The sequence below is a fragment of the Vespa crabro genome, chromosome 1 (genome assembly GCF_910589235.1).
Source record: "Vespa crabro chromosome 1, iyVesCrab1.2, whole genome shotgun sequence".
Classification (NCBI taxonomy): Eukaryota; Metazoa; Arthropoda; class Insecta; order Hymenoptera; family Vespidae; genus Vespa; species Vespa crabro.
The window spans coordinates 17,601,827-17,628,052 of NC_060955.1; the positions used below are offsets into that span (position 1 = coordinate 17,601,827).

At 32.6% G+C, this 26,226-nt stretch overlaps 2 protein-coding genes across 13 annotated transcripts in view; one reads left to right on the forward strand and one right to left on the reverse strand.

Moving 5' to 3' along the window:
- The window catches only part of LOC124432458 (neurobeachin), a 306,785-nt gene extending 292,860 nt beyond the window's left edge, over window positions 1–13,925 (forward strand). For 8 of the 12 annotated variants that reach the window (XM_046981638.1, XM_046981476.1, XM_046981673.1 and 5 more), the window contains 13 exons: window positions 1,987–2,099; window positions 2,175–2,315; window positions 3,567–3,686; window positions 3,860–4,012; window positions 4,091–4,163; window positions 5,111–5,295; window positions 5,526–5,757; window positions 5,894–5,974; window positions 6,059–6,226; window positions 6,375–6,638; window positions 6,782–6,978; window positions 7,055–7,206; window positions 7,333–13,925. In XM_046981638.1, coding sequence (XP_046837594.1) covers window positions 1,987–2,099; window positions 2,175–2,315; window positions 3,567–3,686; window positions 3,860–4,012; window positions 4,091–4,163; window positions 5,111–5,295; window positions 5,526–5,757; window positions 5,894–5,974; window positions 6,059–6,226; window positions 6,375–6,638; window positions 6,782–6,978; window positions 7,055–7,206; window positions 7,333–7,423 — 1,970 coding nt within the window. In that variant the 3' untranslated portion in view covers window positions 7,424–13,925. The remainder of the gene's footprint in view (window positions 1–1,986; window positions 2,100–2,174; window positions 2,316–3,566; window positions 3,687–3,859; window positions 4,013–4,090; window positions 4,164–5,110; window positions 5,296–5,525; window positions 5,758–5,893; window positions 5,975–6,058; window positions 6,227–6,374; window positions 6,639–6,781; window positions 6,979–7,054; window positions 7,207–7,332) is intronic. The other 4 variants (XM_046981653.1, XM_046981698.1, XM_046981708.1 and 1 more) reach the window with 1 other exon arrangement.
- A 2,633-nt stretch (window positions 13,926–16,558) lies between these two features.
- The window catches only part of LOC124427736 (synaptotagmin-10-like), a 33,863-nt gene continuing 24,195 nt past the window's right edge, over window positions 16,559–26,226 (reverse strand). The window contains exons 2-10 of the mRNA XM_046971036.1: window positions 23,681–23,943; window positions 23,321–23,467; window positions 22,856–22,987; window positions 20,818–20,972; window positions 20,371–20,539; window positions 20,172–20,292; window positions 19,520–19,691; window positions 19,185–19,385; window positions 16,559–19,057 (exon numbers count right to left, since the gene is read on the reverse strand). Coding sequence (XP_046826992.1) covers window positions 19,054–19,057; window positions 19,185–19,385; window positions 19,520–19,691; window positions 20,172–20,292; window positions 20,371–20,539; window positions 20,818–20,972; window positions 22,856–22,987; window positions 23,321–23,467; window positions 23,681–23,943 — 1,364 coding nt within the window. The 3' untranslated portion in view covers window positions 16,559–19,053. The remainder of the gene's footprint in view (window positions 19,058–19,184; window positions 19,386–19,519; window positions 19,692–20,171; window positions 20,293–20,370; window positions 20,540–20,817; window positions 20,973–22,855; window positions 22,988–23,320; window positions 23,468–23,680; window positions 23,944–26,226) is intronic.

A 26,226-nucleotide genomic window follows, 5' to 3' on the forward strand; every position in this document is an offset into this window, starting at 1 on the left:
GCTTCATTCTTTTTTCTTTATCTTTGAAAAACATATACACGCTTGACTAAATCTTAACACCGGATGGTTAAGAACGAGCTTGTCTCTTTCGTCGCGTATCGTACTTATTATAACGTCGCCTTGTCGCGCGTTGAAACGAGCGAGGAAAGGATAAAAAGAAAAAAGATAAGGAACGAAATAAAAAGGTGATAGGTATTCATATATTATGCAGGATGTTTCAAAAAAAGTCGATTAAGTCAACGAAGCTTTTATCAAACTTTATAGAACCTTTCTAGAACCTTTCTAGAACCTTTTTAGAGTTTACAATTTTATCTTTATTAGCAATTAACATGTTTAATTGCGAAACAGGATAACTCATTATCGATAATCATATATGTATAAAAAAAAAAGCAAAACAAAACAAAATAATAAACTAGATATATCACATAGTAGAATTTATAATGCAATGAATGAATGGTAAATGATAAATGGTCGTAGATCGAAGTGTTATAATCAAATGTAAATTGATGAAAATGAAAAATGTATCGCACTGTAAATATCTCGTCGTTCCTAATTTAGTGAAATTTCAAATATGAAAAGCAAGAGGGCATGGATATAGAAAAGAAGAAGAGATACGTAAAAAGAAGGAAGAGAGGTGGAAGGACTCGAGTGCGAATCCAAGGAGGGAGTTAAGCGCGAAGGCGGAGGGCAAAGGGACATTCCGCTTGTCGCGAGGAGTTCCGAGAGCACTCGCTCACGGCGACGCTACCATTAATAATGACTTTGATGCATAACGCGACCGTGCTATTATTCAAGCCGCCGTCCTCGTCTCTCGGTCCGAGTTCTCTTCCTGCGGACCTCCACAACCCTCTTCTCTTTCTCTTTCTTTTTTTCTTTCTCTTTCTCTTTCTCCCTCATGGACTTGTCTCACGATTTACGGCGCATTGTAGTGACGACGGGACGCGCCTGTCTTTCGCGGTTGTAACTTCGAAGCCGCGAAAAATTCCTTTTATTCTATTCTATCCTATTTTCTCATCGTCTTCTTTATCTTTTCCATTTTTTTTTTTCTTTTTATATTTTACTGTTTAACGTTCAATTTTACTATCTCTTTTAGCGAACTTGTTATCAATTGAATGTCTAAGCGTAATGTGTAGATATGTATGTGTATAGAATAGTTATAGAATAGATTTATAATCATTGATTAAGTTCGATACTTATTAGTTCTAACCGAAATGAAATTCTCTTCTCAAAATGAAACAGCTCATTTCACGAAGCAAAAAGATTTAGGCTGTTCCCAGTGAAACGTTACGTGTCTGACGAGGACTTGCTGACGTGCTTTAATTAGCGACAGGGAAAGAGATTAGACGAACTGGCAGGAGTAGCTAGCGCGGACTTTTGCCGTCACTAATGCATCTCGGAATGGGATTCCGTCGAGGGGCTCTACTTCTTAAAGGAGAGGGGGTGCCTGCCGACAATTTCAGGAGCGATTAGCCGTCACGCTCTGAGTTATGCGTTTACTAAACGGAGCACCGTGGCCCATTGAGAGCGAAGACTCACTTTTCGTAAAAATAGAGCTGGCCTAGCTATCCTCGTATATCACCCGCGATATTCTCTCTCTCTATCTCTCTATTTCTCTCTCTCTCTTTTCCTTTTTCTTTCTCTTTCTTTTTTTTTCTTTCTCTTGTTACTACGCGTGCGAGTAGATATGAGAGGGTGGCTCGCGCGTAAGATCGAAGAAAAAACTGGCCCAGTTATCGTGCTTCTCATTTAAAGCCTCCGACGGTCGTACTTCATCTATTTCTGGGCCTCCTCGGAATGAGATTTAAAAATGAAATCGTCAGTATGAATTACCTACGTGATCGTTCTCTTTCTTTTTTCTTTTCTTTTTTTCTCATTTGTTTTTCCTTTTTTCTAAGTACGAAAGAAACAATATGTTTCTTCCGGGTTAAAATCAATAAAACATCTTTGTTCGTTTATTTCGAATTTATATGAAATTTTTCATTTCAGGTCGAACTTACAACGATTTGAATCAGTATCCAGTCTTTCCTTGGGTCCTGACGAATTATGAGACCAAGGAACTCGATTTAAGCTTACCTAGCAATTATCGCGATCTGTCGAAGGTAAATTCTTATTTTTCCTGATCTCATATAAAGTGTTACATATTTTGTATAATATTGTTATTTTTTTCTTTATAGCCAATCGGTGCTTTAAATCCCAGTAGGAGGGCTTATTTCGAAGAACGTTTCCAAAGTTGGGAACACGACAGTATACCACCGTTCCATTATGGAACGCATTATTCTACAGCAGCGTTTGTTTTGAATTGGATGATACGCGTGGTAAGTTATTATATATTTACTCTCAAATTTTTTTTTCCAGATTAATATATATTTGAGAGATTTTTATCATTAAATTCAGAATTAGGGTTTCTGTATATTAGCGAATATCTTTTCTTCCCGATAACCAGAAAACATTTTACCCGGTTTGATTTTCAAAGAGATTCATAAATTCGTCGAGAACGTTAGGAAGAAAGATTCTAAACTACTGGCGCATCGCTCTGTCATGACGTTTACGATCTCGCAATTCGATTTACCGATTCTAGAACTTTTGAATGCTGTCCGACGCCCTTTCATTTAACTATCGGCGAAACGAGTATTTTGCGATAAGTATCTTGAGATGAGAGACCTCGTCGATTTTCTTATTTCTCATGCCTTTTATCGTTTAATCGGCCATGTCGTAAAGAAATTATGACTTTATAGCTCTCTGTTCACAGTTATTCGAGGCGTGTTCAAAGAATTTCACGATCGTTGGAAGACTCTCGAAGAAAGAACATGGGAGCTATTTATTTATAGTCATTTGGATACATTTTAAATTATTTTATTACACCATTCGATTACTTTTGTGTAGAATGTTTATTTATTTTAAGTTAATTGTCATGAAATTTTTCGCGTCATTCTTTATTTTATATAAATTGAATGGATTATAATAAATTCAATAAAAACAAATGCAAAAGGATGAGATACTTTTTTTCGAGTCTTGATTCGAAAGCTCTAAATTTTATTATTGACGAAATATCAGATATCTATTGTGAGAAAATGATCGGAATTTTGAAAAAATGCAAGTGATCCGACGATTCGTTCCGTTATAGATCAACGGAGGATGAAAAGCGAGCGGTAGATGTCAGAATAAAGTGGTCCTTATAAAGTGCCCTTAAGTGGCCGTTTAAAGTGGTGCCGCCTCTACCACGCCTCGTCACCCGCCCTTTTTTCATGCTTCCGGTCATCGAAAAAGGATAAGATTTATGCGCTGACATTAGTTAACCATGCTCTTTCCATTCATCATATAGAATGTTGACGAAGATACGTTTCTTTTTATATAGCGTGAAACTCTCGAATTATTTCGAATCGAATTACATTTTAAAATGTTTAAACATGTCTCCGATGTAAATGTATAAAAAAAATTATGTAAATCGAATAAAATTTTTTTTTTTTTAATGTTATTTAATATTAAATATTTTTTATTTGAGTCATCTAGTAATGTACTTGTTTGATCTTTTATTATTATTATTATTATTTTTTTTTTTTTTTTAGGAACCGATGACTACAATGTTCTTGGCACTCCAAGGCGGAAAGTTTGATCATCCGAATAGACTCTTCTCATCCATTGCACTTTCCTGGAAGAACTGTCAGCGCGATACGTCGGATGTCAAGGTTCGTTGCGTTTGAAACGTTGCAAACGAGTGGTCGGCCCACCTCGAAATTTACATATTAGAGGCGTGTGCATGCTCCGCCTTTTTACTAAAAAGACGTATAGGAGTTTCTCCTCGTGTCTATTGTTGTTATCGCGAACGTAATAATAATAAATTTTTCGTCCTTGTTAACAGGAACTTATACCAGAATTTTTCTTCCTGCCGGAAATGCTTGTCAACAGCAATCGTTATCGCCTTGGCAGACAGGAAGACGGTAGCGCGGTTGGTGACGTTGAATTACCTCCTTGGGCATCCTCACCTGAAGAATTTATAAGGATCAATCGAATGGTGAATCATCGACAATTTTCAAACGAACTAAGTCTATCGAATTTTCGAGCTATATTTTGAATTATATTTTATTTTCAGGCACTCGAATCTGAATTTGTATCTTGTCAATTACATCAATGGATCGATTTGATATTTGGTTACAAGCAGAAAGGTGAGTTTACATTCGTTACAAAGAGATAACTTAGAAAAGAGATGAGTTTTTTTTTCTTTTTCAATTTAAATCTCACAATCGTTTTTTTAATCATACTTATTTACAATTTAGAATAAAAAGAAGTATTATATTTTCTTTTCGATTGTGTAACACAAAGAATATCGATTGATAATAATGAAATTAGATTTCTTATGGTATGCTGAATTTTGAAATTGAGATACCGCAGTTTGTACAATGTTTCGAGTCGTACGAGAATGAATCAGAAACGTCTATTGGGACAAGGCTAGTCGAGTCAGATTGAATTTCGGAGGATGTTAATTACCGGTGGCGCCTCTATATCCGGCGCTTCCTCGAAGATGCTCGTTCTCTTTTGTGAAAAGACTTGGAAATTTATGCATGTGTATAAGGGAAGTATATGTGTAAGAAAGAGAGAGAAATAGAAGGGTGGCCGACGTATGGAAGGAATTAGTCTTTAGTTAGCTTCCATCTTTACCATCACCGTGTCTTGAGCAATTAGGCACGTGTGCCGGGTGCGACAATGCGTCTCACTCGTAATATGCAACACATTTCAAAGATTACCAACCAGCCGAAAGTAGCGCCAAACGGAAATACCGGCCACGAATGATTTTGGAAATTGTCTTGACGTAGCCTGAGGACTCGAAATATTTCGAAAAATTCAAATAATAACAATCGATCAAAATTTCGTTGATAATTATGAGCAAAAAAAAACAAATTGTTGTCTAATAATTTACATCAATTAATAAAGAAATTAAAGGAAATTGACAAGATTTATGTTTATTTTAAATTAAATTTCATTTGTTTTTTATCGAAATCAATGATCGGATTATTTTAAAATGACCTTTTGAAGTATTGATTCGAAAGTATCAACAATTTTTTATAATTTAAAAAACTTTTGTTCTTAATCGAATCGTATTCGATTTCAATAGGTCCTGAGGCGGTACGAGCCACAAACGTATTTTATTATCTCACATATGAAGGTAGCGTGGATCTTGATGCGATAACAGATTCGGTGATGAGAGAAGCGATAGAGAATCAGATAAGAAACTTTGGACAGACTCCGTCACAGCTTTTAATGGAACCGCATCCACCTAGAAGCTCGGCTATGCATTTGGTGAGTCTTTCGAGAAACGCATTTTCTTTTCTTTTTTTTTCTTTCGTTTTTAATTACTTTGACACTTGTCGTTATGATTCTTGCCGAATTCCTCGAACGTATGTCACCTTCAACGGAAGGTCAACGAAACGTATATACGTGATTCAATGAAAACAAAAACTTCGAGAAAAGGTTACAGAGCTATATGTTAGTTCATCGATAAGCTATGTACCCTTTTCTCTACGATTTAGGATACTTTTTGGAGCTCTTCGACGAAGCTGCATAAGACTCTTCCCATTTTGCAGTCACCGATGATGTTCTCCAGTATACCAGATGACGTTTGCATGACAATCAAGTTCCCATCGAATTCACCAATCTGTCATATATCGGCCAATACCTATCCGCAATTACCATTACCATCGGTTGTTACTGTTACAACCGGACAACAATTCGCTGTTAATCGATGGAATACAAATTATGCTGGTAAATAGCATGATATTATATTATCATTTTTTAATAACGATAAATAATTCATACAATAAATATTTTCAATCAGATAAGATATAGAGAGAATAATGTTTCTGGTAAAAATTTATTTTTTTTTTCTTTTTTGTTGTAGCATCAGTACAATCCCCAAGTTATGCCGATACACCACAAGCTCAGGCAGCGAATCAACCTCTTTCCATGGATCCAGTTTTATGTGAGTTTTTAGAGAAAAGATATTATGAAAGAAAAATCTCTCTGTCTCTTTAACATAATCAATCGTAAAAATTTGTTGTTTCAGCTCAAGCAGCGAATAGCTCGAATCCAGCATTGCGTCGTCATTTGGGTGACAATTTCAGTCAGAAATTAAAAATTCGAAGTAATTGTTTCGTTACCACAGTGGATAGTCGATTTTTAGTAGCTTGTGGTTTTTGGGATAACAGTTTCCGTGTGTTCTCAACTGAGACAGGTAACAAAATGAATAAAAATGATGACCGACTTGTTTGAGTATATTAATATCAAATAATTTATATATATATATATATATATATATATATATATATATCACTGAAATTAATTATTTTAATATCGGATCTTTCTAAAATGTATTTTTCTAGCCAAAATTGTCCAGATCGTTTTCGGGCATTACGGTGTGGTGACGTGTTTGTCTCGTAGCGAGTGCAATATCACTTCTGATTGCTATATTGCTTCCGGAAGTGCCGACTGCACGGTATTGTTATGGCATTGGAACGCTAGAACGCAGACTATTGTCGGAGAAGGTGAAGCACCTGCTCCTCGTGCTACATTGACGGGTCACGAGCAACCGGTCACGGCTGTTGTCATTTCGGCCGAATTGGGCTTGGTCGTTTCCGGTTCCTACTGTACGTAAATTTTCTTTAATCGTATATTCTTTTTAAATATTTTTCTTTTCTCCATTTTTTTTTTTTTAAATATCATCATGCATTAACATTTTTAAGCAATTAGTAAATATTAAAATTCTTTAACTGATTTTCTCGAAATATAGATGGACCTGTCTTAGTACACACAACGTTCGGTGATCTTCTAAGGTCCCTCGAAGCACCAAACGGATTTTCATCTCCCGAAAATATCGCTATGTCGCGGGAAGGTGTAATCGTTGTAAATTATGAACGTGGACACGTCGCTGCTTTCACCATTAATGGAAAGCGTCTACGTCATGAATCGCACAACGATAATCTTCAGGTAGAAATGGCGTTTCGATCCTCGTTGATAAGCCGATAAATTCATCGATTTAATGCCATTATTTAATTTCGTATAGTGCTTGCTATTGAGCAGAGATGGCGAGTATCTGATGACCGGTGGTGACAAAGGGATCGTAGAAGTTTGGCGAACGTTTAATCTTGCTCTCCTCTACGCTTTTCCAGCTTGCGAGAGCAGTGTGCGTTCTTTGGCACTCTCTCATGATCAAAAGTAAGTATCGTAACTTTGAATGATCGGTAAGTAAAATGGTTTTTCCTTGAATTTCGATCATTTACCTCCATTATATGTTGAATTTTTTACATTAAAACAATTCGGCTGATGCATATCTCCTTTTAGGTTTCTGCTAGCTGGTCTAGCTAATGGTTCGATCGTAATATTCCACATCGATTTCAACAGGTGGCATCATGAATTTCAGCAACGTTACTGAAACTGCTGCTTCTTCCTCCTTTAGCGAGCAAAAAAGTTCGCTCGTGTTTCCCGCGAAGATCAACAAAGCGACCATGGATCTATATAAAATTTGTGACAAGGAACAACGAGGACACGCTTTTTCGAAATATTGATGAGTAAGGGACAAAATGAAAGAATAAAGAAGATAAGTGTTTCTGTGGAATGAAGAATTTAAGAAAATTAGACACAGGGAGGGCGAATGAATCCGTATTAAATAATCCACGATTATCCAGCGCTCAGCAATAAGCTCGCTTTTTACAAATTGATAAGAAATAATGTAGCGCTTTTTCCAAAGTGTTTTACGAGAAAATATTCGAACATTGGTAATAGAGAGAGAGAGAAAGAGAGAGAGAGAGAGAGAGAGAGAGAGAGAGAGAGAGAGAAAGAAAGGGGAAGGGAGGGAGAGAATAAGAAACAGTGTGTGAGAGAAAGAGAGACAAATGTCGATAGAAAAGAGAAAAATTCGCTCGATTCTCGCACGTTAATTTTGCACTATTTGATTCCGATGAACTGTCGGAAAAGCGGAAGGAACTTTTCAAAGATTTTCCGACAGTTCCGATCGATAAGGGCGGAGCTCGTTGTGAGCTCCTGATCGAGCGACATACGCTCAATGCTAGTCAATTAATCGAGACACGGAAGTAGCCGAGTTATTCTCACGTTTTCGATAAACAAAGCGGATCGGAATTGACAATGAAACAGAAAAAATATAAAGGAATAAAAGAGAAAATAAAAAGATGTTTCACGAAGGCGGGAGGAAAATCGAAAAAGAACAAAAAAGAAGAAAAGAAAATAAGAAATGCGCAATGCCGACGTAATGCCGGCATAAATCACGAGCCGTTCAAAAGTCGCGTATTTTCGGTTCTCTTCGGCCGTGTACAGGATATATTAGAGCGTAAGTTAATTTTTACGGCTCGAATCGCGCGGGTTCATTTATAACCCTCGCTCATTCAAAAGCTACTATCTCGTTTCCTTTACCCTTCGTTAGTAACTCTTTTCCTGTAAATAATAAATCGCCGTGTTATGTAAACTTATGTATACACATGCACACATTCACAAACACACAAATACATACATATATACATAATAAAATGGTGTGCAGATAATTAAAAATAAGAGAATTACGGAACAAAATGATAATATACGCGTATGCGTTCGTTAGCGTTAGGGCGATTAATTTCATTTAAACGAAAATGAAAAAAAGTAAAAAAAAAAAAGAAAAAGGAAAAAGAAAAGATGGGAAAAAGAAAAAAGAGAAAAAATACCGCGTACCGTCTTATACGAACAAAAAAAGAAAACATATTACGTAGGAAGAGAGGCATCTTATTTCCACAAGCAAGTCTGTTAAAAGTTATAGAAAAAGAAAGAAACAAAAAAAAAAAGAAGAAAAAGAAAACGAAAAAGAATAAGAATAAGAATTACGTCGCTCTCACGATTTTTCTAACCTTTTCGGTTAAGAGCACGCGAGCAGCATCACCTTAAATTTCGAGGCACGCGAAAAGAGAATGGTAGAGAAAGAAAAAGAGAATATAAGAAATGCGAGATAGATGGCATTCTCTTTGTATACTCTGCCGTCCGCGAAGCTTTTGTATAATCCGTGTATCTACGCTAACGAGCACTTCCCTGAATTACACCTGCTATATATCTAAGATTCCATTTCCCCCTTTATCCGACTTACTATATGCACTTAAGTAAGCCTGTCCCTGTTTACTACACACTATTTACCTCAGCCCACCCTTATCCAACGTTCGCGTCCTTCGAAAGAGATCCTAATTTTATCAAAGCCGTCCAGCTTAACTTTTTGCGAGGATATTTCTTGGTATTTTCGCACACGAGATATATAATCAGCAGATCGATTAAATTACATAGGCTAAAGAAATGTGGTTTTAAACATCTCGAATTCATTCTGACAGTGGTCCGTCGTATCACCGAAGGATCAACATTTCTTCTTTCACGATTGGACCTAGTGCGTCCTTCGTGGAAGTTGATTTTGTGTAATTGATAGAATAAGAGAGAGAGAGAGAGAGAGAGAGAGAGAGAGAGAGAGAGAGAGAGAGAGAGAGAGAGATATGCGTGTGTGTGAAAGAGAAAAAAAGAGTTCGAATGATTTAAGACAGCGAAATATTTTGATTAGATACAAAAAGAAAAGGATTGATATTAATTACTCTGAGATTCATTTTTATTACGATTTTTGCGAAATCATTTTTATATTGAAAATTAAATAAAACAGAGATGGATAACGTTAGGAATGAAGATAATTTTCTCGTGTTACTGCCTTTATAAGTCGATATTTTTCGAAGCTAAAAAGAACGACGAACTCTCGGTATGAATGTAACTGATAATGGTAGAAGAGCACGTATAGCTTCGAGTCGTTTGCACTTAGTCTTTGATGCATGCTTTCTTCAAACGTATGACTCGTCCTCGCTTCGTTTCGCTTTGCACAACGACGCAAAAATTAATCGAGCTGTCTCGATGGACAATCGTTTTTACCCGCGCGAGCGCATGTTAATCAGCGAGATTACAAGACGTGGTTATTGATATCGATAGGGTGTGTCATAGTTATTCCATTTTTTCGGAGACTTCGAGGGGGAAGGTCTTCATGTCGCGAAGTGGGACAAAGGAACGTGAATGGGCGTGAAAAATGTTTTACGAATGAAGGAAAGATTTCTTCAAGTATAACAAGTGCGAAATTCGTGTGTTACGGACTCGCGGAGGCTATTTTTCGCGATTCCATGGAAGTACAATAGGATTTGTTATTATAGAGATAGTTGGGGGAAAAAAAAAAGAAAAAAAGAAAAAAGGAAAAAAAAGAAAGAAAAAAAACAAAAGAAATAGGATTTGGAAATCAATCTTAATTTCTACGATAGCATTATTAAGCGAATTATATTTTATTATGCCTCTTGTCCCCTTTATATTTTATATTTTTATTTGAAACATCTTTTATGCGTTTATCAGTCTTATCTTAAAAATTTTTTTTTTATATTACAGAAACTTTCGATTTACATTTAAATCGATCGAGATCATTTGCCGGGTCATCGACATTTATTTAAAAGGTTCGAATGATAAACAGCTCAGGATGCTAAACTAGTCAGAGACTTCTCTTTTATAAATGCAGAGGACAAAGATGAAAGTAGTCGCGAACGAAGGTCTACGTGGTCCGTATCGATTATAGGTGTTGATATAATATTTAAAGGCATTCTTAATGCTATTATTGTCTACGGCTTAAGTGTAAAAAATGTAGGATCGCATGGTTCCGTCGTTTGTACCGTTCGAGTTACATGCAATAGAGCTGTCGAAAATCAATATTGTGTATATTAATCAATACAGGAAATTACGTCGATGCTTGCATGCGACAGTGGATCAATCGATCCCTCTCGATCGCTCGTCGTACGTACGGTATTATTATCAATGATAATGATGACGATGATGATGCTGATTATTATTATTATTATTATTATTATTATTATTATTATTATTATTATTATTATTATTATTATTAATTTTATTTTTATTGTATTATGATTATTAATATTAACATAGAAACGTAAGGAAATCCTAAAAAAAAGAAAAAAGAAAAAAAAAAAAGAAAAAAAGATAATGTTTCGTGTGCAACGTGTCAAGTAACAGTAATGTTCGCCAAATGGGGCGTGTTCTTTTTATTTGTGCATGATGATCGTAAAATGTTCCCTTCGCGATTCGGATACGAGTGAAAAAAAAAGTGAATTTAAGTAATATAAGCGCGAGAGGAAGAATATGTGTATGTGTGTGAATGAATGAAAGGAAACGAATGAAAGAAACGACGATAAAGTTCGAAAATAATCGAGATAAAGGTGAAAGAGTCGTGCTTGATGCTTGCAAGCACAATATAATTAGTTTTCTTGTAAACGTATAAGATTGTATTTCTATCGCGCATATAATCGTTTTACGTGTACTTAAGTGTACAGGAGCATATTATCGACGTCTTATTTTCGCTACTAATATGAGAAAGTGAGAATGTATGAGAGAAAGAGATAAAGATAGAGATAGAAGTAGAGAAAGAGAGAGAGAGAGAGAGAGAGAGAGAGAGAGAGAGAACAGACAGACAGAAAAAGAGAGAGAAAGAGAGAAAGAGAGATAGAGAAAGAAAAAAGGATGTACGAAGAGAAAGAATAACGTGGAAAGTCACACACATACACACGCTACGTATACATTTCATCGGCGATTTTCTGCTTTCCCTCTCGACCTAACGTTTTTCCGTCGACGTTCGACGAGCGAGTCTAATTATTATTATTATCGTTATTATAACAATCAGTGCAATAATAAAGGAAAGATTTTTACGAGAGATTTTCTTTTTCGATTGAATGGTCTGGGGAAGACGTTCGCGTATGTAAGAGAGCAAAGCAAGTTAACGTCGGTGATGATGTATCTTAGCGGTGCGAAAAAATTTCGTGTAAAATGATAAAAGAGATGAAAAAGAAACAAAAAAAAGGAGAAAGAAAGAAAGAAAGAAAGAAAACAAAAAGAGGCGTGAGAAAGAAGAGTTTTTATATTTGTTTATAGATGTGTGAGAATGCTGCACTTTTCGAGCATGTTGTTAGTGAATTCCCTCCATATTGCTATATATACATATAAAAGGAAGTTTAAAGAAAGCAACAACAATAATAACAGCAACAACAATAACAACAATAACAAGAAAAAATAATGAAAGAAAAAGAACAAAAAAAACAAAAAGAAATAATGGCAAATAACAAGTCGATTTTCTGTCCGTACTTGAACTTCAGTATATATATATATATATATATAAAATATATTGCTACTATTTTAAATAACGCTAAGTACAACGCTACAAGAGTTTGCCTATAATTATATTATTACGATTACTACATTCTATTGTCATTATTATATCGATTAATATCCTTATTGGATTAATACGGATTATGAATTATAAACGTACTTAATATTACGGATGAACGAACAAAAGTAGAAAAAAAAGAACAAGAAAACGTGATGAAAAACAAAATAAAAAGAGAAATTAATGGGAAAGAAAGAAAATAGCTCGGAGGAGGAGAAATTAGGAGTACTATAAATTTGTATATGATATGTAACGAGAAAAAGAGAGAGAAGGAGAGAAACAGAGAGAGAGAGAGAGAGAGAGAGAGAGAGAGAGAGAAAGAGAAAGAGTTAAGGCCCAAATTAATTAATGTTTTTGCGTGTTGAGTAAACGATAACAGGGATACGTTTTACTTCATTCAGAAATCAATCTTCGAATTGCTAGACCGATATTTAAAAAAAAAAAAAAAAAGATAATAAAAAAAAGAAAAAAAAAAAGAAAAAAAGAAAGAAAGAAAACGAAAAGAAAGCTACGAAAAATATAAATCAGTAGACTTTCTCGAGCTCGTAAAAAAAATGGGGAACTTTTTCTTAATCGATTCGTTCGTACACGAAGGGCTGCCTGTAGAGTTATTATGAATCTATGATAGATTAATCGACGCGTTCGAAACGATTCATCGCAAAATTTCCAGAGCAAGAAAATTAAAAAAGAAAAAAAAAATAATAAAAAAAGAGAAAGGAAACAATAGATCGGACATTTTTGTTTTGAATCGTTTCGAATACTCGTCTTCATCGATCCTTCGTTTCGCTATTCGCGGCGTTTAAGAGCGACGGGGAAAAACGAAAGACATTCCAAAACAATAATTACATACATCACGGAAGGAAAAGAATCGATTTTTAGTCCGATCGTTCTAGTGGTAGGTCGTGCGATAGAAAGGATTAAAAAGAAAAGAAAAAAAAAAAAAAAATAAAACAAGAAAAGAGAAAAAAAGGATACGGTGATTCAATGAATGCATAAACATTACTGGACAATGCTTGCTTTACGATTTCGCATAATAGTGTTTTTAATATTACAGTGAAATATTCAAAAGAGATTAGAGCTTAGGAGCTCTGACTTTACCTACCGTAAGATCGTTCTGCGGTACCCTGGTATTCCTCTTTTGACGTCGAATGTTATGTAGATCGATTTTTTTTGTTTTGTAATTCTTACGAATTTAATAAAACTCAAAATCGCGTTAAGACGAAATAGAGGATGAATTAATAAGAGAAAACGAATGGAACCGCGAACGATCTTCGAAAGATTTCTGATTTTACGACGAAGCCAAAATCGTAATTAAAAATCGTTGATCGATAGGAATGAGTCATGTGATTTTATCGAATTATCGTTTTTTCGCTAAAGAAAAAAAAAAAAAAAAGAAAAAGAATATAACACCTGGTAGAAGGAGAAATGGTGTAGAGGTTTATTCCCGCCACTTTTAACGAGTACGTATTAAGTAGAAAAGTACTTAAGTCGTTGCTACCACATTACCAATATAAGCTCCATTGCTTATTTTATACTTAGAAATATCGTAACGTTTCGATTTAGAGGTAACATAATGGGAAAGTTGTATCTCTAGCTTAAGATTAGATTAAAATCTGTAAACATAAGTAGTCAAATAAATGAAAAGTACATTTGATGTTGCAGAAGATTTTTCTTATTTTCCACCGGCGATGCTTTGTATCATAAAATTTTTTCATTTTGTATCTATTGAATAAGTTTTTAAAAGAGATTGAGATCGATAAAAAAAAAAAGCAATATAAATTTATGATTTATATCGATTTATTTGTTTTCTTCACAATCACAATACAGGGCGTCGCACGTCCAAATATACAGTATAGATATGTATTCGTTAGAAAAGTATGCATATCGTCGATCTAGAGACTTTTATTACATTTATTAATAGAATTATATGCGTTTCACGATCACTTTCGTGTTGAAAGGGGATTATTCTTTTTAAACGAGACTACCATGCAATCAATTTATACAATCAATCTTTTGTTTATTTGTTATTTTCATCAGGGATGGAAGACCTTTCATTAAATATTGCAGATTGGATTTATCGTTGAAAGTGATCGATGCATTACTTTGAATGAAATATTTTCTTACGTATTTTTATATCTATACAAGAAAAAATATATGTAATGTAAAAGTACAATAATTATTACATTTTGATATGCAATCATGACAAATATTCTTAATTAATTAATGATCGTTTTATCCTTTGATTTAGAATCGATATAATTAAACGAAAGAGACGGAGTAATTCGCTTACGAAATAGTACGTATGTTTTCTCTCTTCTCAACATGACTAGTATCATAAAATAGTATTTTATCCACTTTCGGGATACAGTCGTTTCCATCCCTGTCTGTTTTTCTTTCTTTTTTCTTTCTTTTTTAAATGGTTCTTGAAATACTCTCTACGCTTTTTAATTGATAGGTGGAAGGTACGCGTATACTCAAATGCCATCCATCATTGACGGGCAGTGACAGATTCTCAGAAAAGTTTTCTTGTCTTTCGAATATTTTACACGATGCCCATTAAAAATAAAAATCATTATGTCAATCTTACTATTATACCGATAATTTGGTAATTTGTTTTTTTTCTTTTCTTTTTTTTTTTTTAAGGAAGAATAAAAAAACGTATTTTTATAAAATATGTAATATTATATGACAAATATTACTCTTAAATTGGATTAATAATTATAACAAGAAAGGATTTCATTATTCCTGTTTCAAATAAAACAATCGATTTGATTAATTTATTCGTGACATTAGGAGACATGATTTAATTATAAATAAAATTAATTAAATTACAAATTATCGGCAAAATAAAACGATTGTATAAATATTCCTTCCAAATGCATGTCTAGATTTTTATAAGAACAAGAGTGTTAAAAGATATGCTCAGTCTGTTGAAATGAGTTTACTCTGGTATGAAAAAATACAATATTCTTCTTTTTTTTTTTGTATTCTCTTTTCTTTCCTATTATCATCATTTTGTTACGAATTTTGATAACGGACATCGCTGGAAGGAAGATAGATTCGAAAAGACTGAGGAAAAGTCTTGTAGTTCAACGGCAGGCATCGTCCAAGTAAATTGACTCGAAAAATGTAAGTGTAGAATTTATGAACCGTAAAAGATATAATTATAAGCATCCGAGAGATATTTATATAGATATTATATATGTCGATATATAGATTCTATTATATACTACAATGATTATTTCAATTGGCACAATTTTTTCTTTTACTTTCCTGACAATAATATGGTATTAATGTTACCGTTTATATATTTTTTCCATAAAGGGACAGTCTACATAGATTACGTATATTTTTATCAATCAGGTTATATTCATTCGATCAAGATATATTTTTTTTCTGTGGATTTAACGTTACTCGAAGCCTGTAGTCTTTCGCTTTCACGTTGACAAGTGAGCGGATTCATTTTTTCTCGAATTTTTCATCCCCCAGGATGCCCAAAAAAATTCTCATTCTTTATAAGTATTCTTCGCGGAAACATCGACGGAGAAGATAAATGTTCCTTCGAAATAATATCACCCACTAACGAAAAATTTCTTGGATATTTTTCGGCACTAGAGTTACGAGGGTAAGAACCTACATTCGGTTATATTTTATCTACCATTCGCATAAATAGATCATTCTGCTTTTTCAACATTCGCGTTAAATTAACTTAAAAATAATTTGAATCATTTTTGTGTGATCTCTTTTCTGTAGTTATTTTTCATTTCTAATAACTAGACAAAATACGTGTACTTATATATTTCATAAGATACGTTATTTTTTTTATAATATTACTCATTTATATATATGTATATGTATATATATATGAAGGATGAATTATGTCATTTAGATGAAAGTTATATAATAAGTATTGTTTTTTGGCCCAAGATAAATTAAAATAAGTTCTTCAAAGTTAGATAATTTTTGAAGCTAATTTTTCAAATGCACATTTACTTTCGTAAATTTTTTTCTAATAATTACGTTTTTAAAAGAATTTAAATATAATTAAAGGTATAATACGTTTATCTTACATAGCTCATAATATAAATATATATATGTATATATATATATATATATATATATATATATATATATATATTATATATTTATATATATGGCTATTATATGATTTATATTGTACATGTATCGAATTTTTATATTGTGAAAATCTCCTCACGATATCTACGATATATTTTTTCTTAAACAATATACATTATTATCAATTTTTTTGTGAGTAAATTTATTTAGCCGTGTGCAAATATACAAAGCAACAGCCACGTTATTATATATATATTTTTTCTCTTTCACTCACTCTCTCTCTCTCTCTCTCTCTCTCTATCACACTTTTCACACATACGTTTTTTTATATTGTTTATCTTCTCTCATTTTCTCTGTTTTTCTTTCTTTCTCTTTCTTTTTATGACAATAACATATATCAATGTTTGTTAATTTGTGAAACTCATGATATGCGTTCGCATTTATTATTTATCACAATTAGCGCTCTTGTCGAGCTTCATTTTTTTTGTTATATGTTTTATATCATATATGCATATATAGGATGAAATAGTTAAAGTAATACGAACGAATATTTAAAAAATAATCGTGCATAATATACTTTCAATAATGATACTTAATAAATTATCGAAATTAGAAAAAAAAAATTTATACAACAATATCTAATATTATTTTTGAAATATTCGTTCGTAGAAATTTATATGATTCACCCAGGTTACGATTATGCGTATGTTTCTGTGAATTTGTTCACGTACAATACCTAGACACGTATCCCGTTGAAAGAACATTACTACAAAGATAGGTGCAACTTGCGTGAAATAGTAAAAGATTCAACAGGGGAAAGTGGTAGTTTCCACATTTTGTAATTACGAAAATTTGCACGTAAAATTTGTAAGAAAATAATATTAACAGATTGATCAAAACTGTAGCTTGCAAAACTCTGTTTTTTTTTCTTTTTTTCTTTTTTTCTTTATTTTTTATCTTTTTTTCTTTCTTTTTTTTTTATTTTCGGTTCCTACCTAGTCGCTCGTTTTATTGTCGTAAGAATCAAAGAATATTTTCTTTTTTCTTTTTTCTTTTTTCTTTTCGAGTATCTGTGGTGTGATTGTATATGTGTCTATCGATATACATATATATTTTTCCACGGACATATAAATATAATTATTTATAGCACATAATACATGTATTGTTATATATAGCCCGTCTTGCAAGAGTATCTACGCAAAATACAGGCATCTTATCAGGCAGGTGTAAAATTATATTCGAGCTTTCAAAAATTCGAGAAGCAAGTATACAGAAAAAAGCGTGCTCATAAGTATTATATCGTATCTTTTTTTTCTTTTTCATTTTTTTTGTTCATTTTTTATCATTTTTATATGACGGTCGTCAGATCTCAGCTGTTTGTTTCCTAATTGTTCTCAAAAATGATACAGTATATTCAAGGGAGAAATAACAGAAAAGAGAAGCTGGGACACGGATGATTTGTCACTCGAGAATTAGCCTCTTTATTAACATTAGGTTACTGTTTAATCTTTTTATTTATCTCTACTCCGATTCCATCTTCATTTATCTTTTTTTCATTTAATAATATCCATCGTTTTTAATTACTTTTAACAAGGAAATATCGGGAAATATCCGAGGAGTAATGTCATGAAATTTTCTTTCTATGTGCCGACACCTGCCTGTCAATAATTTCTATTATTATATGCATTCATCAAACTTTATATAACTGTGTCTCTTTTTCTCTTTCGGTTTTTATCTTTTTTTTCTTTAACGTGTGCTTTCTTTACGTAGTTACAACATACCAAATTCATCAAACCAGTTTTGTTCGTTCTTTTTTTTTTTATTTTTTAAAATGATTTATCTCTTATACTACCATTTCGCTGTCTTTGTTCTTTCGTCTAACCTGAGGATAAGGCCCTGTGTACTTTGTCATAATGCATTATGATGCAGCCAGCTTTCGCGAGAACGAAGAGGCGTCATTTTTAAATTCTTGCATACGAGGTATAACGTACACATTTATATATATGTGTACATATCCACATATATACCTACATACGTCTCTTTTTCTCGACTTTCTTTCTTTTTTTTTTTATAAAAACTTACCTATCCGTCTAATTTTGCAAGTTTTATTTCTAACAATTTCGAATGAACGTCATGACCGTCATGATACGTTAAAATCAAGGTGTGCGTTTGATAAGATATCGCGGGTCCAGCCCGTGATTAATTTTAATGGATATCGTAAGATTTTTATTTATCGTCAAAAACACATACACACATTCTCTCTCTCTTTCTCTCTCTCTCTTTCTTTCTTTGTTCTCTAATCTACGTACCTAACTATTTATTTCCTTTTTCTTTTTGGTCATCTTTCTCATTGCCGAAAATCTCGACTAACTTATACAAGTCCCAGCAAACGGCCATATATTCCCTCTTCTTTTTACTTTTCTTTTTGTTTTGTTTTTTTTTTTTTCTTTTTTTTTGTTTCTTTTTTTTTTTTACCTTTTTTCATAGGCTGTCCTTAGCGAGTACTCATTTATTAATCCACATCTGTTGCAAGTAAAGATTTTAAAAGCACAGAGTTTTGACTTCCGAGTCCTTGTTTAAAATAGAGATTGTACTTAAGTCAGTCAAGCGATATGCATTAAATGACGACAGAGAGGGACGTTGTCCAAGTCAACGTTCAAGGAATTCTGCGAGCATCCGCATGTTTTTCTTCCAACCTTTTGTCTTCATCTGACAAATTTAATGAACAAAATTAAAATCGAATGTAAATCGTACGATGATGCGGATGATATTGAATGAAAATAAAATTGAATTAAAAAATTTATTAAAATAAATTAAAAATATTTGATCTACTCACCTACTATTTAAGCAGCTCAAACTTACTGGAAGTGGCTCAGAAGCAACCGAAGGGATATGACCTGCTACGGTTTCAAGAAGAGGATACCATTGAGCTACTGGTTTCCTCGGATTATCCAACATTTCTAACCAATGATCTCGACCAATCCCGATAAAGCTTGAACCGATTGCTGTGCAACCCATTAACTCGTTTGAACCGATCCTACATGGTGACAAAGAATAAATAGAAAATATTCTTTGAATTGTAAATTTTTCTTTCTTTTGTTTCTTTTTCTTGTTTCTTTTAGAGAAATAGTATACATGTAATAGCACTAGAAAAAGATCGCGCACACGTACCTATCGTAATCGATAACTTTCACTATGAGGCTGACTTCTTCTATGTTCTCTGCTGGCACGTCGAAAACGAGCGCCTCGTTATACACGGGAAAGAGCATATTCTTCTTCACGGTCGTCTTCTTTTTCTTTATTCGTTTACCACGACAGAGAAGGTATACCTTTACGTAGGGATCTAAAGGACAAAGAGAATAATAATTGAGATCGTAAGTAAAGAAAAAAGATGGAGAGTAGAATGATGGCACAAAGATACGATTAAACGAGTAAGTAACTACTTACGTGTTCTCATGAGTATGAAACACGATCGAGTTCTTCGCATAAATTGAGAGATATTTTCCGAACGATAAACATAATTAAACGCTAGCGTGTTTCTCCTTACTATACTATATTCTATGATATTCGAAACGTTTAATCATATAGCTTTAATTAACGTTCTAATAAAATTAATTTGAGCCTGCTTTATCATCGTCTAATTTGATATTCCAATACTAATACGAAGTCAACCGATAATGGTTGCACTTCATTATCATTGATGGTCCATTAACTTTTTAATTTCGTTTTAAAAAATGTTCAAACTAAAACTTTATGTCGTCGAATTTAAATTATTGTGAAGCTAGTTCTTTTTTCTCTTTTTTCATTATTTTTTTGTTTTTACCGGACGATCCAGTTATATCCATAGCTTTAAGGTTCCTAGCCTTGATCACTGTCAGAGTCAGCCGTCCAGCGGTTGGAAGATAACAAAGAGATAGCATTAATTCCCCTAGATCCACTTTTTCCTAAAAGCATCAAAATTTCATTAGTTTAAACTTAACATATCTTTTCCATCGATGATTAAAACGAACGATTTAAATTACCTGAGGTGCAGAGAGAATATCCATCGTGTACTCGATTTCTTGCTCGAGATCGGTGCAATCCAACAATCCTTTAAGTACCACTTGGCCAATGAGATCATGTCGGGAGAAACGGTCGAAGTCGTAGACGGAAAATTGTAAGTAGCGTTCCTTCAATTCCTCGTAAGGAACGCTAAAGAAATAAAATGATGTTTAAGAAAAAAAAAGAACAAAAAAAAATTATTATTTTTTTCATCAAGTCTATTGCAAAATAATCGATATGTAAGAATAACAGATCAATATAAGACAATAATAGAATATTATCAATATCTAATGAGAATATTGATTTTATCGATAAAAGGTGTATAAATAAGGTAATAAATAAAATGATATTATTAGAATTTTGAAATCAGTTTATCGATAAAGTTAGAATTAACTTGATTAAAAACAACTGCTTACGTTTAAACTTACCTGAAGATAAATGTTTCGTTGAAGATCGGGTTCAAGTTCTTTCTATGAACCTTCGTTTGATACTTTTTCTTTCGATCGGGTAGGAGATATACCTTTATATAAGGGTCGCTGCTACCTGTTACATCTTTCACCGGTAATTCTCGAGCTTCTAAAACCTAATTTAAAAATCAACTTGGTAATTAATCTAACTCCTTGTTTGGACCAACCGCATTAACGTTCCGACTTTCATCTGGGGGTGAATATTTTTTTCGTTTCAAGATACAAGGAAACGAACGAATCCGAGGTTAATTGAGTTCCATACTTTTCTCGTTACATAAAAATTTTTCATAATTTTCTTTTCACAGACATGTATCATCGTTATTTCCGGCTTTGACTCTACCACATTTATATTTAAAAAAATCGCTATGCATTCGACATAAAAGACTTTTTAAATTTTTCCATCCGATTACTTACAAAATACAGTTATTTTTAATTTTCAGAATTTTCTATTAGTAAAATTGACAAATTTTTCTCTCTTCCTTTTATATTATATATATTATGTTTCGTAAAAAATTTATATTTTAATAACTTGAAACCAATTATATTATGATAAAGTAAAAACTTTTTAATTATTATAACTTTTATAAAAACTAATAATTAACTTCCCAGTCATTCGAAAGATAAAAGGAAAGATTGTAAGATCTGCCTGTGACTTCACCTTCGTTTCTCCTACGTGCTACTTTATGAATGAAGTTGAAGAAATATGTCAAAAGGTGTAGGTGGCATAGCGTAATACACGCTTACGTTTCTCGGTTTCAACATGCCACGTGTCTCGACTATTTCTGAAATATCGAATGTGATCGTAACGGGCATATGCCTTTCTCTCTTTCTCTCTCTCTCTCTCTCTCTCTCTCTCTCTTTCTCTCTCGTTATCTCTGTATCTTTGTTTCTCTCTCCATGTCCAATAATTTCTAATGAACATGTGCGTTACTCAATGTACTCGATAACGAAGACCACTTTAAAAGGACGCGCGTAATTTAACGTAAATAAATCGCATTTAGTTAGCCCATTAGCTTTACCAGGTTTACTCACGTGTATCCATTGGTATTTAATGATCGCCGGTTAATTAAATTTAGCCTACTTAGTCATTCATAGTGATAATTTCGTCGGCAAAATTTTATCTTGTTTTTGTTAAAATACTTTCGAAACTAATTTGTAATAACACGTAAGTACGACTTTATTTTCATTTCAATTTGAAATTATTCTAATTTGTCGAATTTAATTCGAGTAGTAACGATCGAAGTATTTCGAATGATCTTGTCTAATCGAGATTTTCGAGATATCTGAAGGTAGAAGTTAAATTTGATACAAACAATACAGAAGGAACTAATTATATCTATAATCAGTATAGAATGTTAAATATAATCAAGTGAGACGAGGAATGTTAGAGGTACGCTCTAACATTTTCTATGATTCTAACTAGTAAACGAATAGCTTGATTCGAACAAAGTACTGGGATAGCTCTCGTGTCCTCCTTTCACGTATTGTCGCGTCCTTTACAGGAATTTTTTTTTCTTCTCTATTGCAACAAATCGAGCTACACGAAGCATTAATTCTCCTTGGAGGTTTGCGTGCGTGTCACATCATGAATGAACGGTGACACAATTTTCTAACGAATTAAGAATGAAATCGAAGAAGATATGTCGGTCACCGCCTTCACGTATGAATCTCATTTAAATATTTCTCATCGAGCTTTTAAATTGTTTAAAAATTCAAATATACCAATACATCATTCATTTTTATTACATAACGATGATTACGTTTATTAATTATCATTTCTTTTAAATTTATTGTCTTTGATTAATTATTTCACAATATTTCGTAATATTTCGATTTTTATTTATTTCATAAATAAACGAGAAAAACATGTAATTGTTTGAAAATCTATAAATTTACGGAACCCGTATTTAATTTTGACTTATTTTAACGCGACAATGAAATTCTTGAAAAGCTCTATCACTAACGTCTGTAAGGTTATCCGTGAAACCGTAGAACTTACCTTAACGACGAGACCGTCGATCTCCTTGTCGTAACGAAGAGCGAAGTGTAGCTTTCCGGCGTATTCCATTTCTGTAGTGCTAGAACTCTCCGTGCTTTCCTGTCTTACGAGATCCTTTTTGTAGAGTTCCGGCTATAACATCAATGATGACATCATTTGAAACAAAACTTTACCAATGTTACTTTGTAAAACATTTCCTGTTACATTAAACGAGAAATGAGAAAACTCATGAGAGTGAAGCTTCATTGGTGATATAAATTTCTTACGTAATGGATGTTTGTTAAAACGAATCGATTGATTCGATTCATTTTTATAAAGAGAAATAATTATTGGAAAACACGTAATGTAAGTAATATATGCTCTAACAACATGATGAAGTCGTAGAATGCACTTGTATTATTTCAACTATATCAGTGGTTCCCTTTATAGTTTAACATTTTCAAGTTATTTGTAGCACGAACTTACCTTGATAAGGCCGAGACTAGAATCGCTACGATTTTCCAGACTGCAAATACTGAATTTGATACTGGGCAAGTCGAGACGGTGAGACAATTGCCGTTGAAAACTTTGATGGCGCATCGGAACAATTGGCAAAGTGGTTTGACGCAACACCTATTGTATGCATAAGAAATATTTTAGCTAAAACATTTTCAAGCCCATATCTATTTATATTATATTATTATATCATATTATTGATTGCAAGGAAAATATTGGAATAGGAATTTTTTATTATTTGTAATATAAGTAAGGTGAAAGATAAGAAAAATTTTTTTTATAATCATAATTTAGTATTTTCCATTTATACGTTTCGAAAATTTTCGATACCTTCTTACTGTCCTTTTGTTCTTGAACATATTCATGAGTAATTGGTTCCGATTGTAAATCCGGCAAGGAGTGACTTATGCGAATGGCATTTTGCTGAGACAAATCACCATTCGCATCTTCATCGTTTTCGTGGCGAGCGACATTCATCAACCATCGCCAAGTAGAAGAGCATTGGAAGCTAATTGCAGCTAAAAGTACTAGAGCCATCAAGGCAACTCCAGTTCCTATCAGTAGCTGGTATGGAAAGCTCTCACTCCACTCTTCTGTGAGAAATAAAATAATTTTCTATCGCAATGTTTAAATAATATCTATGAACGATTGTATGATAAAAAACAATATAATAAAATTCTTTAAACGGAAAAGATAAACAAGATTCATTAAAATATTATACATAAATGCATTCAAATTTTCGAATAAATTCAATGAAAATTAAAAAAAATCAATTGATCAAATTTATAGAATTATGCGTTTCAATCGTCAATTTATTTATATATGATTAAAGTATAATTGAGTAGATTATAATTAATAAATATGATTAGTAGAATATAATTAATGAACGTAATTAATTTGATTGAACGTAATAATCAAATATCATGTACGAAATAAACGGATGGTTCATCGCATTAATCGAAAAATTCATGAATGGATTTTCATCGATTCGTATGAACCATATACAATAATGATATACATTTTTAAAGTTATACACACACATATGTATGTATTTATGTATATATATATATATATATATGTATATATTATTTGTATATCATATTTATATTAATGTAAAATTGTTTTTCAGAAATTTGTTATTTTCGAGATATTTAGATTTAAAAACTCAGTGTACATATCTTTACACTTTATGCAATAAAATTTTTAATGAATAATTTTTAAAATCCATATTATCTGGTGGCATTAATAAAGCACGGTGATTTGAATTAACGAAGAAATGTACTTAATGTTATGGATATATTAATGAGAAAAGACAAAGAACTATCGAAGAGTAAAATATTATAGAAGATATCTTGACGTGAGAAAATCGCAAGGCGTTGGGTCGATAGTTGGAAAACTCGTGGGTTTAAACTCCTACTTCGACTCCCATCATAGTAATCCACAGGATAGAACGTTCGCTTACTTACGCAACCTGCTGCTCATGTAGCAGGTACACATCGTATAGATACTTTCCATTATAGTATAGTGACAATACCACTCGCGCTGTCTTAAGACAAGCATAATATAATATAATAGTATAACCCTATTATACTTAATTGTTAAATTAAATAATTATTACAAATATTATTGAAATTCGAAAAAACAAATTAACCTGTTTTAAATTATTTTATATTTTTATTATAAAATATAGAACGATATCATGAGAAAATTTTTAAATGTATTAAATCGTTATTCTACGAAAGAAAATAAGATCATAGCAGTAACTATTTAATATAAGTTTAAAAGTGGCAAATTCTTGAGAAAATTCTTTCGTCGAGCGTATTGAAGAATAGTGAAAGGTATTTGGCGTGTATTGCACAAGCAAGTAATAATACGAGAAATAAATCGTTGACTTGTACTAGTTTTCAACGGTAAAAAATCTTGTCTATCGCTCCTAGCTATTTCGTATAACAGGACGAAGAAAGAGAATGAGAAGAAGAAAAAAAGGGAGGAGAAAAGAATGCAGAAAATATGCAGTGGGCATTATTGTGCTTCCTCGTCCTACGTGAAAGAGAAAGGGATGATAATGCATCACGTATCCTTAGCTTGCGGTCGCAAGTTTTAAAAGAAAAACCAAGTCACTCTTTCTTTTTTACTGGATAAAAGGTAAATATCTACCCTTTAAAATGTTATTAGCCCTTTTGCTAAAATTACGAAAGCTTTCTCTCGTTTATTCCGAGCGAGAAACTCAACTCGGAAAATTTTCCGTTTATTCTTCCGAATCATTAATCATTCGTTAATCTTCATAAATGAAAAATAAGTATTACTTGACAAAGCGTATCTTTTTTCTCTTTTTTTTTTCTCTCATGCTATCCAAAATTGTTCTGAGAAAAAGGAAAAAAAGGAGAAAAAGGAGAAAAAGGAGAGATATCAGAGAAGAATATTTGTCAACCAAAAGGCCTATAACAAAATGATGAATTTAATTAAGAAACTTTAATAAAAGTTTATACACCATTGCGATTAAGATCAAGGTTTCATTTATTTTTTAAACTATCGTATGATCTACAATGGTAAATAAAAAACGATGAAAAACGTGAAAGATAAATTATTTGATGATTGTCAAACAAATCTTAGAATATCTAATTAAGTATACAAATACTTCCCAAAAGTAACTATCGTGCAGTTATATACGTGTATTCATCTTTATTAACTAATATCGAATATATAATGTAAAGATAAAGAAATTAATTAAAACGGTATGTATTATTTAAAAGAAAGAATAAAAAAAATTAATAAAAATAAAAGATAATGAAAGTTCAATCGGTAAATTAACTCATTAACAGATATGAAACGAATCTTCCTCTTTCGGTTTAGTAACTCCAACATAACCAAGTACT